Consider the following 19,650-nt stretch of genomic DNA (forward strand, 5'->3'; position numbering starts at 1 on the left):
CTATCTAAGCAGCCTTCAAGCCTTTGGAAGATAACAGACACCCAATTCATCCAAAAGCACACATCAAGTATTTTTCTCCAATGCATTCGCATGAAAGTGTCAGGTATTTGCCAGGATAAAACAAGTCTGTAACAATAGCAATACCAATACGAATAACAATACTCAGGAGTAAACAACATGAAGATGCAGGAAATTACCTAATACCTGGAGTATACACACTTGGAAGAAAGGACCGACGCTGGCCACCCACTTGGACACAAAAAAAAAAAACGCGTAAAACTATGCCACCCTCATTGGTCCAATGTGAGTTATGGGTGTCATAAGAGTAAACGAAAACTCTTCCATCTTCAAAACAGATTTGGAGGTATAGCTTACCATAGAAATACATGTGATCAAGTAAGGAATGTGAGTGTTGGTCAGGATGATCAGGGGCCCAAACCTTGGTCGCAGCGCGTAGAACCCAAAAATTCGGAGGACCAGCCTCATGTACGAGATGGTCGAGACCACACATTCTTATAAAATAACAAACACTTCAGATTTTGTAAAGAGCATAGAACCCGGTATCAATAACTTTGGAAAATCATCTATTGGATTTGACTCCTCCACCTCCTTGTCAAGGTCTAGTTCGTAAACTTTTTTGGAAGGATAGTAAGGACCATCACAATAATAATCAAGTACGGACAAATATTTGAAACCTCCAACGAGATGAATCTTGGAATCCAACTCCAAAGCGTGCATGCGACCCGGTGGAAGATCCACGCTGAAATTAAAGGAAACGGAGGCAGATTTTCCCAAACCACAGCCTCCTCCTCCACCTTCTTGGGTTGATGCCGCAGATCCTTGTATGCATTAGCACCATAAGACATCGTTGATTCTTTCCCGCCGCCATACCTTCCTTCTCAATCAACGCAATTAATTGCCTCAAAAAAGGGGACAAACGAACAAAACCTAGCTGACACTCAATTAACAAGGCACTACAATGAAAATTAAAATTGAGAATTCATAAGCATGTGCAATAGTAACGTCGTTTTGTAGGACGGAGACAGTACGACAGACGGAGAGAATGGGGCACCCAATGAGGCGGTTATGCTCGGGTGGCAATGACGGCAACGGAATGGGAGAGGAGATACAGAAATTTAGGGTTCATTTTTTTGGAGCATGATTTGGGAAAGAAACAAAAATTGAGTTTTTAATAGTTTAGTAAATTATACAATTATCCACTTTGGACTATAATTTAATTACCAATAGTTTAACCATAGTTAACATAACCACCAATTAGAGAGTGACATATCACACAGGGTAATGTACATATTATTATAGGAAGGATAGAATAGAATTTACCATTATTTATTTATTTATTTATTTATTTATTTATTTATTGGATTGGAGTCTTTTAGACCTGAAAAAACTCACACCAAGACCCGACCCTTTTCCATCCTAACACTATCACATTTTATAATTTGGATCCTTTAAATTTTGAATTTCATTTTGAGTTTCATTTTATAGGTGGAATCAAGAGAAAATATAAGAAAGAAACTATTAAAGGGTGAGATCCAAATAAAAATTCAAAAGGTAGAAGATCCAAATTCCACATTTTAAACTATTTGAACCAAAGAAAACTCATCTTCTTCCCCGCCTTCATCTCCCATCATTAGAATGGTATCCTCAGCCGCCCACCGCCGCAGCAATCGGTTGCTGTCAATACCCACTCCAAAACGCTACTCCTGCAACTTTGCTAGGACTCTATCTGGCTCTGGTGCGTACAATCTTTCCCTCCAAACTGAGATGCAGTGCTCCACCATGGCCATTGCGAGAAACTTCAACCCACTATACCAAAGAGTGCACTTCCAATTGACTGAATTCTCTCCTCCTCACGCATCAAGCGCGACGCCATTCACAGAGCTGCACTTTGCCCGTTGTTTAGATCTGAAAGCAGCACCCATTTCCGCGCTTCATGCTTACCTCCATTAACGGTAACAAAACGTGGAGGTTGGTCAACAATCTACTTTGTTCTTGCCGATATTAACATATGATTATAGAAGCATGTCAAAGGATGTATACACTGTCTCCCCTAATCCAAAATGATTGCATCATTTTTCTTTGTTATATATATATATATCTGAAAATATGGAATTATGCTCCTCTCAAGTGCTTCCTTTTGTAGTTCATTGATTATAAGTTGCGGAGGATCGGTGCCCCAATTATGACTAGGTGCCCCCAACGATGTCAATTTTGCTGCTTCATGTGCTAGAACATTTTTTTTCTGGGAATCCAGGTAATACCACAATTATTTATGCTTCCCAATAGCTCCCATATGTCTTCTAAAATAGGTTGAATTTCTGCAATAAGACTCTTAGATTTAATGGCCTAGCTCAATTTTTTATTATCATTCTCCACAATTACTTGTTCCAACTGAAAATTTCTTGCCAATATCAATGCACTCCTAATTGCTAAAGCTTTTGCAACTAAACTTGAATTGGTCATTACTTTTTCTGCAGAACCAGCGAGAAGTCTTCCCCTATGATCCCTAATGGCTACAGCAATTGCTCTTCATGCTGTGTGTTCTTTAAACGCTACATCCACATTGGCTTTGATCTAATTTGTAGGAGATGGTCTCCAGGTAATTGTCCTTACTCTTGTTCTTCTATTGTTCTGATCAATATTGGTTATCTGGTCTTTGCTGTCTGAGAATTTCTGCTCTAATAATAGTTGTTGTAGGGTTGACCTCTTGACTTTGGTATGTTGCTTGATGTCTTGTTTTCCATATCTTCCACACTAAAAAACTAATTTTACTTATCTGACTATTTTGATCCTCCCCTCCTGATCTTTGTATTCTTCCAATGATCCCCAAAAATTAATTTTCGAATGCTGAAACTGATTGCACTGTGGGCAGCATTGTATTTGTGCACCAAACCAAGATACTATAGTCCATAGGCACAATAGTAAAGTATATTCTGTAGTTTCCAAATCCTGCACACAAATAGGATACAAGGGTGAGTTTATTAACTTCTTTTTATGCAAATTAGCAAAAACAGAAATTATATTATGAGATGCTTTCCAAAAAAAATATTTTGATTTTTTGTGGTAATTGAATTTCCCAAATTTTCTTTCAAAGTTCTCTATTAGTGCTGCTAGTCGATGGGTTGTCATTGTCCTTCTCGTTCTTTTAGCAACATGGTAACTAGTTCTCACTGTATAGATTCCATCCTCTTTATGAGGTCATATAAACTTATCTTTTCTATTGATGAGAGTCACTGGAGTTCTGAGAATCCTTTTCATACTCTCTTGATCAAACATATCCCTAATTTTCTCCACATTCCAACCTACACCTTCAATAAGGAGATCTTTTATATAAATTAATACCATCTCTTCTCTGTCCATATGCCTTGTCCATTCCTAGTACCCAATTATGATCCCATTTTTTTATTCTTTTTTCATTTTCAATGTTCTATCTACCATTTTTCTTTAGAAAATTCCTTCCTTGTATGATACCTTTTCAAGTTCATAATGCTTGCTTTTCAATTTTTGCTACCCAAAATTTATAGTCTGGATAATAAATGGCTTTTAATATTTGTACCCATATAACATCCGAATTCTCCAACATCCTCCATGTTTGCTTAGTCAGATGAGCCAAATTTTGAACATAAAAATCTTTAAATCCCAACCTGCCCTCTTTCTTACTCATGCTAATCTTGCTCCAACTCTTCTAATAAATCCCTTTCTCCTTTCCATTGCTAGTCCACCAAAACTTTGCAACTTTATTACTCAATCTTTGACAAAAATCTTTAGGGAACCTCACAATATTCATAGCATAAGCTAGGATCGCATCGACCACTGTTTTAATAAACACCTCCTTCCCCGCTTGGTTAAGCAGCTTTTTCTTCCATCCATCTAATAAGTCAAAAACTTTATCCTTTATCTAGCTTAACGGTTTGCATTTTGATCTTCCCTACTGGATGGGTAACCCCAAGTACTTACCAGGATTCTTACAAGTAGTCATTCCTAAAATATTCTCAATATTCACTCTTTTTTGAATCAAGACCATACTTCCAAAGGGCAAACAGTCAGTGGGTGCATTGCGGGCAATGTTAATACTTAATACCCAAGATCCTTTTCTCTCACAAAGCTGATTCCATAAGAATGATAAAAATCTCAACTGTAATAATAAATAAATAGGAAAAAAGAGGATCACCTTGTCTCAGGCCTTCTAAGGCACAATTTTCTTGAAACATTTTTATTAATCTATATCCTATAAGTCACTTTCCTAATACATTCCATCATCAAGTCAACCCAATGCTGCTCAAACCCAAAGGCTCTAAGAGTCTAAAATTCTACTCTATCCTATAATTCGCCTTATTCATGTCTATCTTAATGACTAAATTCTGTGATCCATCTCTCTCTCTTTTGTTGAGACTACTAAACACTTCCTGCACAATTATTATATTATCTTGAATGATTAAGTGTCTGTGTATTTTTCATTTTTTGGTCATGAGTTACACTTCTGTAGATATTGCAATTTGCATTCAAACGCTGTTTATTGGGCCAGAAACTCAAGCCCTTATTGTCTAGTGGAATTTCAAATGCTTTAGCCTTTTAAAAATACTTTTCAGTCTTTTGGGTCCAAGGCAATGAAGACATGCCCTTGAAAGCGTTGTTACTTGTGTGATTTTTTTTTTAATTTCACCTTTTTTAATTTTTTTAACTAAGTTGTTACATTTTTCTTTTACTTTTTAGTTTTTACCGAGGACAAGTTACTTAAATAAATTATCTGAAACCAAATTTACTAGATTACCACTTTTTAATACAGCTGACAAAATTACAATTTTTCTATATTTATAAAAACTGCTACAGAGTGTAGTGATTTTTAATTGAACGTAAAAAAATTATATTTTTTGAGTTATTTATCCATATTGACAATTTTTATGTAAGACAGTATTCTTTCACAAACTGCTATAGTCACTCGCGGTTTTTGTTTAGCAAAATTTTACACGAAATTTCACGTAAACTGCTATAGATTATGTTCAATTGAAAACCACTACACCTTGTAGCAATTTCTATAAATATAGAAAAATTTTAATTTTGTCTCTGCTGTATTAAAAAATTATAATCTGATAAATTTAATTTTTAAATAATTTATATAGGTAACTTGCTCTTTTACCCACATGTCATTCTTTTGTCACGGTAGCACATATGCTTTTTTTTCGTCTTACTAACTAGGAAGTACCTAACCATGTGGCATCTTTAACCTGGAATGAACAACCTTAGCCTTTAACCTTTGTAGTCTAAAAATGCCAGAAGTGTTGGTGTTTTTTTCAAGAGTGTCGTTTCTACACTAATAGTTATATACTATAGAAAAAGCAATATATAGTGATTATAGTCCCATGTGAGTGTAATATATAGTCTTATACACTAGATATTAGTAGATTTTGTTACCCTATATATTTTGTATCGTATTTTTCATGCAATAATTTTTATTATTAATGTCTTAAGATAGGGTGCTGGGCCAAAATGGCAAAATCACGCCTCGTCCCAACAAAGGGGCCATGTACCAAAATCAGGATCATATCCCACTGAAATAAAAGGGGATCGGCAGGAAATCTTTCTTTTTCTCTAACAACACAAGGCTATAAATAATGGAGGCAGAGGATTCTTAAGAGGTATCTTCTCTACTCCTAGTCCAAGTATCTTTTGGACTTTGTACTTGATCAATGGAGTTCTTGAAGGTCATCCCCAATTTAGTTCAAAGACGACGATGAATTGGTGATTCTACAACTCATTCATATATAATACAAGTGTCGTATAGACTATTATTCGTGTTGATACAACAAACAGTCAATTTTTAAATTTATTTATATGTTTTTAATTAGTTGATTTGTGTAATATGTTTCTCATCATTATTGCAATTATTCTAAACACTTATGTATCTTTTCGTTCCCAATTTTTCTTCAAATTTTGAGTATTTTAAATTTATGTAAAAGAAATTTCAATGTTGCTAGAGAAGACAAGTTGTTACGGCAAACATTTATGCGGTTGGCTTTAAGATAGGAAGACATATTAACGTAAAACACGGCTCCACGACCACATAATGAGGGTCCCGCCGCCATCTACATATACCTTTGCTACAATATTTCTCTAAAATAATTGTCTCTTTTGTTCTTAGCGTGTAGAGTATTATGATTTTGATTTTAAGGTTCAGGTTACCACTGGCAGCGTATGTATTATTTCTGTCCCCCAAATCCAACATTTAATCTCTGAAAAACATAGGAAACCAATGTTTATTTAGTTAATATTAGTTAGTTTTAGAGTTTACATTTATAATTTAGAATTTAAGGTTAAAATTTTATGATTTAAAGTCTAAAATTTAAGATAATTAAAATAATTTTAAAAAGATTAGTTGATATTAATAAAAAATTGATTACTTAATATTATTCTTAATTTATTCATTATCCACGGGACCCCACCATGAAGGGGTATTCGTGTCATCTTTATTATTATTATTATTATAAACCCTTTAAGATCTAGATATTGAAGAAAGTATGTAGCTTATTTAGCACCATAACTTGGACTTGGAAAAACAGATTATTAAACTTGGTTATGTTGCCTTTTATAATGAGATTAATTTTACTATAATGTGTGACCCATTATGAATTGCGTCTCATCTCTTTTGTTTTTAATCAAAGTTTATTGAAATATACCAAAATATATATATGGGATGGATGTGACTGCCAAAGAAAAAGAAGAAACGAGATATCATATTAGTGATAGGGAATGAGAGAAAAAGGGAGATCAGGGTTGGCATCATGGTAAGGTCCAACATGATCGAGCAGCCACATCACATGCTTTAAGTAGTGTAGTGTTGGTCACTCTCACTCCCTAATTCTATACCCGTATAATATGTATATCCTTTTCCATTATCCTAATCTTTTGCCCCTCAATCACTCCATTCTCTCCTCCACATTTATTCACTAGATTGAAATGTTACAATATTTATAGAAGTATTCACTTGTCGAGTTTGTTAGCTTGTAAAGACTTTAATGAATAGATATCTGACCCAAAAGATCAAACTTTCAATACTTGATTAATAATAAAAGATATCTCTTCTACTTAACCGCATTCCTTGAATTAATTATTTAATTATAAACAAGATATGCGCTCTCTCTCTCTCTCTCTCTCTCTTTCAATTATATGTATATGTTTATCCAAAAGAAATCTATATATGGATAAAATGAAATTATATATTTTCTAAGTTTGGTGGCAAAACAAGGTCAATCTGTTTTTCATTATGACATTATGTGTATTAATGCAATGTAATGTAGGTAGGCATCAAATAAGAGTGTAAATCAAGCAAAGTAGTGTAACTTACATTCATATCCGGATTATCTGTTATTTCTTGATTTTTCTTCGATGTTTCTTTGCTTCATTCACTTTATACTTTATAGTTTATACTTTATACTAAGTAGTTTGTGAGATCAAACAAACGTACTCTCATAAAACATATGTACATGTTTCCAACGTTTTTTATTATTTCAATTTTCTGTTAACAGAATTAATTGCTAATAATTTGTTAGTACTAATTAGATTAGATATGAATCATCATTCCAATTCGGTTCCAATAACCCTTTATAACTCCCACAATTCTCATCAGTCATAATATCCTTCTTATCCATAAACAAATCTAATATTTGTTCATTTTTATTTTAAAAAGAAAAATGTTAACACTCACTTTTTTGTTCTGAATTATTCATGACAATATGATATGTTTTTTCCCCATTATTGTTCCTTCACTCTTCCTTCAATTTGATTCTTTCTTTTTCCTTCTCTCCTTTTTTATTATATCTTATATGTATTCATATTTGGTTTCCTCAGTTGCATTGTTTGTTCAGCCATCAAAGGGAAACAAGTTTCTAAGAAACAACCTTTGTTGTCTGCATCTGTTTGATCCTTCTCAGGTAAATGGCTTCTACAACTATTCTTTCTGCATGTTGTTAATGTGTTTGGTGGGGTTAGGAAAACGTGTTTCAGTACAATGCTCAGTGAGAAAATGAGAAAAACAAAGATTGTTAACAATAATAATGGCACATGCTGCTGAATCTAGGTGGCAATACTGATATTCCACTCTGCTGAATATAGTTTTGCTTTCCTTATATGTTTAACGGGGACATAAATTTCGAGTTGTTTTTTGGATAAGGATAAATTAGTTGTACTTGCACACTTGGTCCATTTCATTAATTCAAAGATTTTTTTTCTTAATGTTCATTTATTTGTTAAGGATTTTGATGAAAGTCCGATCATGGTTTATTTATTTATTTGTGAAGGTTTCCTAATGAGTTGAGAAGGAAGGGAGGGGGGTGTTTGAATCAAGGAAACACAAATGATATTTTACAGTTTATGCAGACTGATAAATCAATTTGAATGAACGTATTTGTACTAATATAGGGTGGATAAGTAAAACAATATGACTATGTTGTTTCTTGCTAAATCGGTATAAGCAATTCAATCGATGTTCTGGATTAGAGTGCTGCATAATGTGAGTTGGAGTGTTGTTGCTGCATAAATTGAGTTCATGGTATTTGATCTCCACTAAAATTCTTTCTTTACCTTTTCATTTCTATGTTTCTGATAAATTAATCTTTGGTTGCATATCATTGTACTGTGGTATGAGCAAGAGAAAAAATGTCAAGTGTAAAGAGATCTTCATGAATTTAACTACATGAATTTCAAGTTATATATATATATAGCAATACTTGTGTGTAATTTACATGCTTCTTAATCTGTAGTTGTATTTGAATTTAGAGGATTTTGCTTGAGTAGTTAACTTGTGTCATATATTTCTGTGGCATTGTTTCACTCTATGGTGGTAACTATTTCTCTTCTATCTTCACAGGTGCTTGATCTTCCTTACTCATTTATTCGAGATTCTTTAAGTTTTGGATAACATTTCAAATTTCAGGCTCAATAACTTGGAACTGGAAAAAAGGATGGTGGCAAGATCATGCATCAATTTGTTGGACTTGGTGCCAAGGGAAGTTTTAAATTTCCCTCAAACTCATCGAGCTCTTCGGCGAGTTATGACAGTTCCAAGAACATTTTCTGATGTAGATGGCAAAAGAAGGGATGATGATGATGATGAAGCGGAGGATTATTCAAATGCTTTCTCATCAGAATGCAACCAAAAGATAATCATAGTAGCAAATTTTCTTCCAATCAATGCTGAAAAGGACAAAAAAACCGGCAGATGGTGTTTTACTTATGATGAAGGTTCTATTTTGTGGCAGTTAAAAGATTCTATCTCTTCTGAAACCGATGTTTTTTACGTGGGATCGTTGAAGGCCGATGTAGATGCTAGCGAACAAGAGAATGTTTCTGTTGAGTTGTTGGAGGAGTTCAATTGTGTGCCTACCTTCATTCCTTCAGAACTACAGAAACAATTCTATCATGGATTCTGCAAGCAACATTTGTGGCCTATATTCCATGACATGTTGCCAATGTTTGCTGACTTTCGCAATGGCTTCGATCGATCCTTATGGCATGCTTATGTGTCTGCTAACAAGATTTTTGCAGATAAAGTCATGGAGGTCATTAATCCAGAACAGGATTATGTGTGGGTTCATGATTATCATCTTATGGTTCTTCCAACATTTCTGCGAAGGCGTTGTAATAAGATCAAGCTAGGATACTTCCTTCATAGTCCATTTCCTTCATCAGAAATCTATAGGACTTTACCTGTTAGAGATGAAATTTTGAAAGCATTACTCAATTCAGATTTAATTGGCTTTCATACATTTGATTACGCGCGCCATTTTCTTTCGTGTTGTAGTCGAATTCTTGGCTTAAAGTCTGAATCTAAAAGGGGTTACATTGAGCTTGAATACTTTGGCCGTATAATATCCATTAAAAGTTTGCCAGTGGGGATTCATGTGGGTTGGCTTCAATCTGCATTAGACCACTCTTCTTCTTTAGTCAAAGCCAGAGAAATCTACAAGAAATTTAAGGGTAAGAAACTTGTTCTTGGTGTTGATGATATGGACATATTCAAAGGTATCGGTCTAAAGCTCTTGGCAATGGAAGAACTCCTTCAGCAGTATCCGGAATTTCAGGGTGAACTTGTGCTTGTCCAGATTGTGAATCCACCAAGGAGTAACGGCAAAGATGTCGAGGAAGCGCAGAAGGAGACATATATTACTGCTAATAGGATAAACAAAAGGTTTGGTTTTGCCGGTTACCAACCTGTGATCATCATTGATCATCCTATTCCTGTGTATGAGAAGATTTCTTACTTTGCTTTGGCAGATTGTTGCATTGTGAATGCGGTAAGAGATGGTATGAATTTGATTCCATATGAGTATGTAGTGTGTAGGCAGGGGAGTTCTAAAATGGATGAAGCTCTAGAACTTGATCCTGATTCTCCACATACAAGTGCACTTGTAGTTTCCGAATTCATGGGCTGCTCGCCATCTCTTAGTAGCGCAATCCGGGTGAATCCATGGGACATCAATGGTGTAGCTGATGCAATGAATTTGGCCATCAAAATGCCAAGTGAAGAGCAACAGTTGCGACATGATAAGCACTATCGATATGTTAAGTCTCATGATTTAGCTTACTGGAGCAGAAGTTTTATGCGGCATCTAGAACACTCTTGTAAGGATCATTTTAGGAATCATTGCTGGGGAATGGGGTTTGGTCTGAGTTTTAGAGTCTTGTCCCTTTCTCCAAGTTTCAGGAAGGTTTCGAATTACAACATTGTCTCAGCATATAAAAGGACTAGTTGCAGGGCAATTTTTCTGGATTATGATGGTACAATTGTGCCTCATTCCTCCGTTGTTAAACTCCCAAGTGCTGAAGTCATAGCCATTCTAAATAACATTTGCAATGACCCTAACAACACAGTGTTTATAGTAAGTGGCAGAGGAAAAACCACATTGGGTGAATGGTTCAATCAGTGTAAGAATCTTGGTATAGCAGCTGAGCATGGTTATTTTGTGAGGCAAGTGATTTTATAATCAATGACATCCAAAAAATTCCTTTTGGTATCTGCATTATGAAGCTTTTTCTTTTTCTGTTTGATCTTTTCTGCAGATGGGGTCAAGAATCAACTTGGGAAATGAGTCATATTTGTACAAACTTTGTATGGAAAAGCATTGCTGAACCTGTGATGAGATTGTACACCGAGGCAACGGAAGGCGCCTATATAGAGACCAAAGAGAGTGCCTTGGTATGGCATTATCGCGACGCGGATCCTGATTTTGGATCTTGGCAAGCCAAGCAGCTGCTAGATCACCTTGATAGTGTTCTTGCAAATGAGCCTGTAGTTGTTAAGAAAGGAAAGCATATCATTGAAGTAATGCCACAGGTATATACCAATCTTTTTCATCTCTTAACCTATGAATATGGTTGTACTTAAATATCTTAATATTTGCAGGGGATTACCAAAGGTCTAGTTGCAGAGGAGGTTCTTTCTTCCATGGCCGAAAATGGGAAATCGCCAGATTTTGTATTGTGCATTGGGGATGACAGGTCTGATGAAGACATGTTTGAGAGCTTATTAACCAAAGCTTATGGTGGAACATCTTTGCCAGCACCAGAAATCTTTTCATGCACTGTTGGTCAAAAACCAAGTAAAGCTAAGTACTACTTAGATGATACAGTGGATGTGATGAGGTTGCTCCAAGCTCTTGGTACTTCTTGAGCTAGAAGAATGGAAGTGTGTTTTGACTTTTGAGGGTGTAGGACGCATAACATAGATAGGTTTAGGGTATGATAGTTGTTAACTTGTTTTTAAGCTAGAGATATACCTAATCATGCTTTAAGAAACTAGTTTCTAATTCAGATAGTGAGCAAGTCGAGTATTAGAATGTCTGGCTTTGATTGTTAGGAAACCGCAAATAGACTCTTTTTTTTTAGCAATACATTCGCTTGTTGATAATTTATATTCAGTTAAACTCATAATTCAATTCATGACAAAAGAATACTGAAATGATATAATAATTCTTTCTCATTTATAGTTAAATTACGAATTTGATTGAGGATGGTATTAGACAAGTGATATCTTCCCTTTGAATACAAAATGTAAATATATAAAAGGTCATATGGCTTTAGAGGGGTAAAAAAAATACACTAAATTAACTCATAATATTCCAACAAAAACTTGAGCCAAATTATTTTTTTACCTCTTCACTTTCTTGACTTCTTAAAATTTTGTCAAAGTAAATTGATAAAGTAAAAAAGTGAATATTTAATTATTGTTAATTTTATAATTTATATTATGTGTGAATCTCATTGTTTTGTTTTAATGATAATTAAATATTTTATTTTTTTATTTTACTAATTCTTATTTTAAAGGAATTTAATTAATTTTTAGTAGCTAACTATATAAATTAAAGAAAAATATTCTAAAGTATAAAAAAATTTATGATAAAATAAAAAATAAAAATTTAATCATCGTTAATTTTATAATCTACTATATATCTCTAATTTTACAACAAAAATGTGCCACATGTCACTTTCTCATTACAATTGGAATCAAATTTTTCCTCCAAAATTAAGGAATTCTCCTCTCCTCCTTACTAATTTTACAACCAAAATGTGCCACATGTCACTCTCTCGTTGTAATTGAAATTAAATCTTTTCATCCAAATTAAAGAATTATTCCATCCTCTTTACTAATTTTACAACAAAAAATGTGTCATATGTCACTTTCTCATTGCAATTGAAATCAAATATTTCCCTCCAAAATTAAAGAGTTCTCCCCTCCTCCCTCTTTCTTTCTCTATTTCTAACATTTCTTCAACCACTCTATCTATTTTATATATCATTATCAATATCAATGACTAATTATTAATTTGACAATCATAATGTGCAACATGACATTCTTTAATTGAATTAAAATTAAAATTGAAGTTGAAATATACCTATATTATGTATCATATATTACTATCTAATTTAATAATCAAATGTGTCACATGACACTCTCTTATTAAAATTGAGAGAAAATATTTTTTTTTTTAAAATTAATAAACTACTTTTCTAAATTCTCTCATCTACCTCCATTTTTCTATTTCTCTCTACTATTTTTACTCTATATATAATTTATATTTTATATTAGTAATTTGACAAATTAAAATATGTCATCCGATATTTTTTTACAATTAAAATAATTTTTTCTTCCAAAATTAACAAACTCTCACTCTCAATCTCATTCTTCATCTTTATCTTTCTATATGTTTTCTCTCATTCTTTATTTTTCTATCTTTCTCTTCTACAGAAAATAAAATTAACAAAATAATATAATTTAATTAAAAATATTATTATTATTATTATTATTATTATTATTATATACATAATTTTTTAGTTTTTTTATTTAGTTTTAAATTTTCACCGCTTATCTTTCTAATCTATATTTTTATTTCTCTTCTTTCAAATATTTATTACATATAATTCGGAGAGAATACTAATTTTATAATTAAAAGTTATAATCAAGATTCAATTATTTTAAAAAAAAATTGATTTTTAGTTAATTTTATAACTATCAGTATAATTTTTATGCTACTATCTAATTATATTTTTATATACAAAGAGAAAAAAATATTATTTTTAAATAGTAAGTATAAAAATTATTTATTTTTATTTATACAACAGATTTAACACCTAATTAAATGTAAAAGTATATACGTTAAATTATTTTAAATTTAGATAACAAATGTTAAAATTAATTATTAATAAAGAAATTAGACTTTTTCATATAAAAATAATAAATAAAAATCTTATGATTTGATTTTTTATCTACAGATACATTGGTCTTCTTAGCCATAGAATTTTGTCAACCTACGACTCTTTTTTGTAAAAATAGTTTGATTTTATAAATCTTTTGTGTCATGCATAATATATAACAAAGTGGATCGTAATTTTAAGAAAATTTACATTCCCGTAATATTATTACAGGTAAAAATACTAGTTTATATTATACATAAATCTTATTACTATCTTGATTTAATAATAATTAGTTAGACCTTCAATTTTTTTTCAATAAAGTTCCACGTCCAAGTATTTAATCAATCAAGTCCAACCAAGTCCTTTAGATTACACGCTTCTTTTTCATGCTTTTTTCTCCCCTCGTTTTTCTCTTTCGTTACTATCATCACCAATGCCACCTCCTCCTCCTCCTCCTTCTCTCATTAGAATTTTTTTTCCTCCTTCCTTTTCATCCTTCTCCTCCATCATTATCATCTTCATCATCATCGTTATCGTCATTGTCATCTTCTTCTAATATGTATCGTTATTATTGTTATTATCGTTATTGTTATCGTTATCATCGAATTTTTGCCATATTGATGACATTATCTGATCCAAAATTGATTTGGATGTGTTTTGGTTCAAAATTGACTTGGTCTGTACTTTTTTTGAAATAAGTGTATTTGTGTATCATCATCATTAAAGATTATATTAAATAGTACATCTTTTGATTATATTAAATACAAAAATATCAAATGATTTTAATCTTAATTTTTTAGTAAAATAATCTCTAATAATTTTATTGATTATTATTATTATTATTAATTACATAATAATAATATTGTACCATAATTTTTTGTATTTTCTAGATAAAAATAATGATAAATTTATTCATTAGATTCTTTTATATATATATATATATATATATATATATATATATATATATATATATTCACTCAATAATAATAATAATAATAATAATAATAATAAAATTATTAGAGATTATTTTATAAAAAATTTAAAATTAAAATCGTTTGATATTTTTGTATTTAATATAATTAAAAGATGTACTATTTTAAAAAATATGTTTGTATTAAAAAAATATGTATTTAATATAAATCTAAATTAAAATATTTTTTTAATACATATTTTTTAATATAAACATATTTTTTTTTACATAGCACATATTTTAATTATATTAAATACAAAAATATCAAATGGTTTTAACTTTGAATTTCTTGTAGAATAATTTCTAATAATTTTATTATTATTATTATTGAGTGAATATATATATATATATATATATAAAAGAATCTAATAATAATAATAATAATAATAATTATTATTATTATTATTATTATTATTATTTTATTTTTGGACAGAAGACTGTTATGTCTAACAGAGAAAAATGTTGGAGATTGATTTGTTATTAATTTTTCTTGGGGACTAAAATGTCTATTTTTAAAATTTTTGGAGACTGATCTGGATAATTACTTTGTAAGGAAATGAACTGATAACTGATTTGTCTATCGAAATAAAATCTTAAAAATTGATCTATGTATTAATTTTTTTTAAAACAAAAATATCCAATTTTAAAATTCTTGAGACAGATTTAAATAATTACTCTTATTTTATTAAGCATCATCTTCACAAAAAGACGTTTTTACCATATGTATGTAAGTCGTCCCCTAAAACAAAAAGTGTCGTCTTTTAACTTGGTAGAATGCAAAGAAAAGAAAAGAAAGGAATTGAGTAAATAGCCAAAATCGTCCCTGAAAAATACCCGATTTTCATTTTGGTTCTCAAAAGATAAATATAATCAAAATCGTCCCCGAAAGATACACGATTGGTCACGTTAGTCCTTTCGTCTGTTGGATGATGACGTCACGTTAAGTGCCACGTGGCATATGATGACGTGGATGGCTAATGCCACGTGGCACTTGACATGTAAAAAAGTTATTTATAATCAAAATAGTTCTTGAAAGTTCAGACGTAAGTCATTTTTATCCCTAAAATTTTAAAAATTAATCAAATTAGTCCTTATATAATTTTTTTTATTTTTTCTTGATAATATTAAATTTAAAATATTTTTTGATACTACTAATTTTAATAGAAATGTAATTGACAATCAAAAAATTAGTAATTGTATCTTTTCTTCTTAAAAATTTGTTCAATAAAATTATCTCTCTCCTTTAATTCTTGTCAAAATTTCTCTTATTCTTTTCTATTCTAAAATATTTTTCTTACATTATTACATTTTTCTGAAATATATATATATATATATATATATATATATATATACTCAAAATTAAAATGTATGTAATTGTTACCCTAAATAAAGTTATATGCTCAAAATAAAATTTATGTATGTTAACCTAAACAAAGTTAATAAAAATTTATACATCTTTTTTTTCATTATGGTATTACTTTCATTTAGGTTAACATACATAAATTTTTATTTTGAGCATATAACTTTATTTAGGGTAACAAATACATACATTTTAATTTTGAGTATATATATATATATATATATAATATGTAAGAAAAAGGTTTTAGAATAGAAAAGAATAAGAGAGATTTTGACAAAAATTAAAGGAGAGAGATAATTTTATTGAACAAATTTTTAAGAAAAAAAGATACAATTACTAATTTTTTGATTGTCAATTATATTTCTATTAAAATTAGTAGTATTAAAAAATATTTTAAATTTAATATTATCAAAAAAATAAAAAAAAATTATATAAGGACTAATTTGATTAATTTTTAAAATTTTAGGAATGAAAATGACTTACGTCTGAACTTTTAAGAATTATTTTGATTATAAATAATTTTTTTACATGTCAAGTGCCACATGTCACTGACCTGACACATGGCATGCCAGATATCATCAATCTGACATGTCAACCAATTATCTTGTGACACGTGGCATTAGCCCTCCACGTCATCACATGCCACGTGGCATTTAACGTGACACATCATTATCCAATTAACGGAAGGACCAACGTGACTAATCGTGTATCTTTCAGTAACGATTTTAATTATCTTTATCGAGGACGAAAATGAAGATTGGGTATCTTTCGAGATGATTTTCGCTATTTACTCGAAAGGAATTGTTATTCACTTATTTGGTTCCTTCTTAGCAAAGGAAAGTAAAGCCTTTTTCAGTGACAAATCAATTCGGACGCTTCAGCTTAAGTAGCAGCAGCAGCAAGCAGACTCCAAAATGCGATCGTCTCCTTCCTTCATTGCCTTTTCTCTGTTATTCATCGCACTCCTACCATCTATTCAGGTCACTCACAATTTCCATTTTTTATCTTTTTTCTCTTCTCTGTCATCGATCACCAATTCACCATAACCAAATGCTCATCTTTTCCTAAGTAGGCACACGCACCGATTAACGCTCACTTCAAATCTCTTTCGCCGTTTTCCTCCGCTCTCGAAACCCTCCAGAAACAGCTAGGGTTTGTGCTTCTTCTTAATTACTCAGTTACTTAGTTAGTTAGTTTGTGATCTTTTAATTTGTTTGCTATGTTTATGTTATCAGTTACACTTTCAAGAAAATTGGGCTTCTTCGCCGTGCCATGACCCATGCTTCGTTCTCTGAGGAGAACAACAAAGCCTTGGCAGTTTTGGGCGGCAGTGTCATCGAAACCGCCGTGTCCTTCAAGCTTCTGTCCAAGGACATTGATGTTTCGGCTTCTGAGCTGAACAAAATGGTATCTCGAGTCTCAAATGTGGAATCTTCTTGTGCCGTCGATGGAACGCGGCTGAGCTTGCACAAGGTGGTTAGAGTTGCTCCCAATACCAACGCTTCTGCGCCTTCTGTGGTTTGCGGCGCGTTTCGAGCTATCTTTGGTGGCATTGCTATTGATACCGGAAATTCAGATGACGCAGGAAGTGTTTTCTGGAACCTTCATGGTGATCTTCTTGGCAATGCACTATCAATGTGAGTTCAAGTTTATGTACAGTTGTTTGTTTCATGCTTGATGCTCAAAGTACTTCTTAAGTTGTTAGTGAGTGATCTGTGCTTTCTGTGTTGTAGTTTTTAATCGACCTGATTACTTTTGCTTTGCATATTCGTGCTGTTTCTTTTCTTTAATTCTGTCAAGTTATGAAGTCATTTAGCAACTGTCATTTGCTTTTCTGTGCATGTCAACTATTTAATTGAATGTCTAAAAGATGATCTGGTAAGCATGTTTAAGCAAAATTCCTTAATCCTAATTGAGATGGTTTGGGGATGACGCAATGCAATGTGTATGTGTCTATGTGATGAGTCTAATTTCATGTTACCTTAGAATTGGTCACTGGAGCTGAAATATAATTGTTGATAGAGCAGAACCTTAGATTTTGTTGGACTTTGATGTTAGATGATAGTATTTAAGATGTTTTGATGGGGAAAAAGGGTCCTTGTGGCTGAAAGTGGAAGAATAATATGAGTTATGAGATGCCAGTGTATGTTGAGGGCACCCTGAAATTCAAAATTTCAAGGATGGCTGAATTAGTACTGCTGTTAATGTTTATGGTGGAGTTGAGAATTTGGCATGGATTATTTGGTAAAAATGTGGAAACTAGGCGGAGGGTCAGATTGTCATAAACTATGAAATGGATAATGATTGTCTCAGCAGATTAGAGGAGTGGGACTATAATCATGTGAACAATATTTAATTATTTATGAATGTGATTCAACCGTAAAGTTTGTGTTTTGTTGTGATTGTGATGTAAAAGAAAATTGGTTATCCAAATGAACGTTGAGCCCCATAATGTTTTAGTTTACAAAGATAATTATGGGAGAGCAATCAATTTGGGTTGGTCAAGTAGTCATCTCACTTGTCCCTTTAAATAAGTGTTGGAGTTCGAATATGGGAGAGCATTTGCAGTGTGATGATGAATGTAATCAGCTGTGCTTTCTGATTCGTGAGGGAAAAAACTGGGGCATTCAAGCAACGCTGCTTTGGGCAGTATTTTCCACCAAGAGGCTTTTGTTTTGCCTTCAAGGATAGAGTGGAGAATTCTGATTATTGATGATGAGGATGCTAGGTGAACAATGGGAGATGTGAACAACGGACCGCGTTTCAGGCTCAATAACCATAACAAACCCTAACCCCCATCAAACCGTAACCCCTTTTTTCACAGCAGCCTCCCAAACGCACACTCATCTTCTCCGTCGTGCCGTCGCATCTCCACCGCATCGCTGACTCTTCTTCCCCATTGTGCCGTCATCATTGCCGTTAGAGACGCACGTCAGCGTTGCCTTGTGTCGTCCCCATCGTGCCGCCGCTGTTGTTGTGCTGGACCTTAGTGCTGCCACCCTTCATCCAGTCCACACCACCATTTCGCTGCGCTGTCGCCCTTCCTTCTGAAGCCCTTACCATCCACAGTGCCACCTCCTGCATCCCTACAGTCGACGGCGCCGCCACCGTCGGCCTTTGGAAGGAACCCATCTTGCGCCGTCACTGGCTCTGCAGAACCGGATTCGTTGCATCGTCAGCCCTAAGCTGTCTTCGACACCCCTGGTAACGGTAAGCAACCCATCTCGCATGAAAAATAAACATCTCATCTGCATGAAAAATAACCATCCGCATCTGCATGAAAAATAAACATCCGAGACTGTCCTGGGGTCGTGAACGGCAGCGAAGGCAGGAGCACAGGATTGTGAAACTACGATTGCGGCTGCACGGGGTGCAGAACACAGTGGGGCTCTTGGAAGGAAAGGCACTTCGCCACAAAGCTGCCTCTGGTGATGACGGTGAATTGTGGATGTGGACCAGAGGGGCACTATGTAGGCTGCGCGGCGGACGTCGAAAACTCTGTTACGGTGGTGGAATTGGAAGTAATTGTATGTAGTATAAATGTGTTTAAGAGTGTTAATTTTAAATTTTTAAATTTTTAAATTTGATAATAATTAATAAAACATCTGCTAAA

At 32.8% G+C, this 19,650-nt stretch overlaps 2 protein-coding genes and 1 long non-coding RNA gene across 4 annotated transcripts; all 3 read left to right on the forward strand.

The window, feature by feature from the left end:
- The first annotated feature begins 1,620 nt into the window (after positions 1 to 1,620).
- Positions 1,621 to 5,925, forward strand: LOC110271405 (uncharacterized). The gene is made up of 3 exons (XR_015902758.1): positions 1,621 to 2,275; positions 2,499 to 2,620; positions 5,491 to 5,925. It is a non-coding gene; the product is annotated as an uncharacterized LOC110271405 (long non-coding RNA).
- Positions 5,926 to 7,329: 1,404 nt separating this feature from the next.
- On the forward strand, positions 7,330 to 12,007 carry LOC107632363 (putative alpha,alpha-trehalose-phosphate synthase [UDP-forming] 9). Of its 2 annotated transcripts, none has more exons than XM_021122869.2 (4): positions 7,330 to 7,949; positions 8,951 to 10,984; positions 11,077 to 11,350; positions 11,420 to 12,007. In XM_021122869.2, exons 2-4 carry the CDS (start codon positions 8,979 to 8,981, stop codon positions 11,684 to 11,686), a joined length of 2,547 nt encoding a protein of 848 aa, XP_020978528.1. In that variant the 5' UTR covers positions 7,330 to 7,949; positions 8,951 to 8,978; the 3' UTR covers positions 11,687 to 12,007. The 2 variants fall into 2 exon arrangements, with proteins under 2 accessions (XP_020978528.1, XP_020978524.1); XM_021122865.2 differs by having other exon boundaries at positions 7,730 to 7,949; positions 8,885 to 10,984.
- Positions 12,008 to 16,848: 4,841 nt separating this feature from the next.
- On the forward strand, positions 16,849 to 17,859 carry NFD2 (Ribonuclease III family protein). The gene is made up of 3 exons (XM_016336063.3): positions 16,849 to 17,017; positions 17,110 to 17,189; positions 17,273 to 17,859. The coding sequence occupies exons 1-3, from the start codon at positions 16,952 to 16,954 to the stop codon at positions 17,676 to 17,678; spliced, it is 552 nt and encodes a 183-aa protein (XP_016191549.1). The 5' UTR covers positions 16,849 to 16,951; the 3' UTR covers positions 17,679 to 17,859.
- Positions 17,860 to 19,650: the final 1,791 nt, after the last annotated feature.

Source organism: Arachis ipaensis, chromosome B1 (assembly GCF_059453495.1).
Source record: "Arachis ipaensis isolate K30076 ecotype BB chromosome B1, ASM5945349v1, whole genome shotgun sequence".
Classification (NCBI taxonomy): Eukaryota; Viridiplantae; Streptophyta; class Magnoliopsida; order Fabales; family Fabaceae; genus Arachis; species Arachis ipaensis.

Bases quoted from the DNA above. Each gene is read 5' to 3' on its own strand.
- LOC107632363 (XM_021122869.2), top strand. From the start codon at position 8,979: ATGGTGGCAAGATCATGCATCAATTTGTTGGACTTGGTGCCAAGGGAA. The intron at 10,985-11,076 runs GCAAGTGATTTT...TCTTTTCTGCAG, and splicing joins GAGCATGGTTATTTTGTGAG to ATGGGGTCAAGAATCAACTT. The intron at 11,351-11,419 runs GTATATACCAAT...TAATATTTGCAG, and splicing joins TCATTGAAGTAATGCCACAG to GGGATTACCAAAGGTCTAGT.
- NFD2 (XM_016336063.3), top strand. From the start codon at position 16,952: ATGCGATCGTCTCCTTCCTTCATTGCCTTTTCTCTGTTATTCATCGCA. The intron at 17,018-17,109 runs GTCACTCACAAT...TTTCCTAAGTAG, and splicing joins CACTCCTACCATCTATTCAG to GCACACGCACCGATTAACGC. The intron at 17,190-17,272 runs GTTTGTGCTTCT...TTATGTTATCAG, and splicing joins ACCCTCCAGAAACAGCTAGG to TTACACTTTCAAGAAAATTG.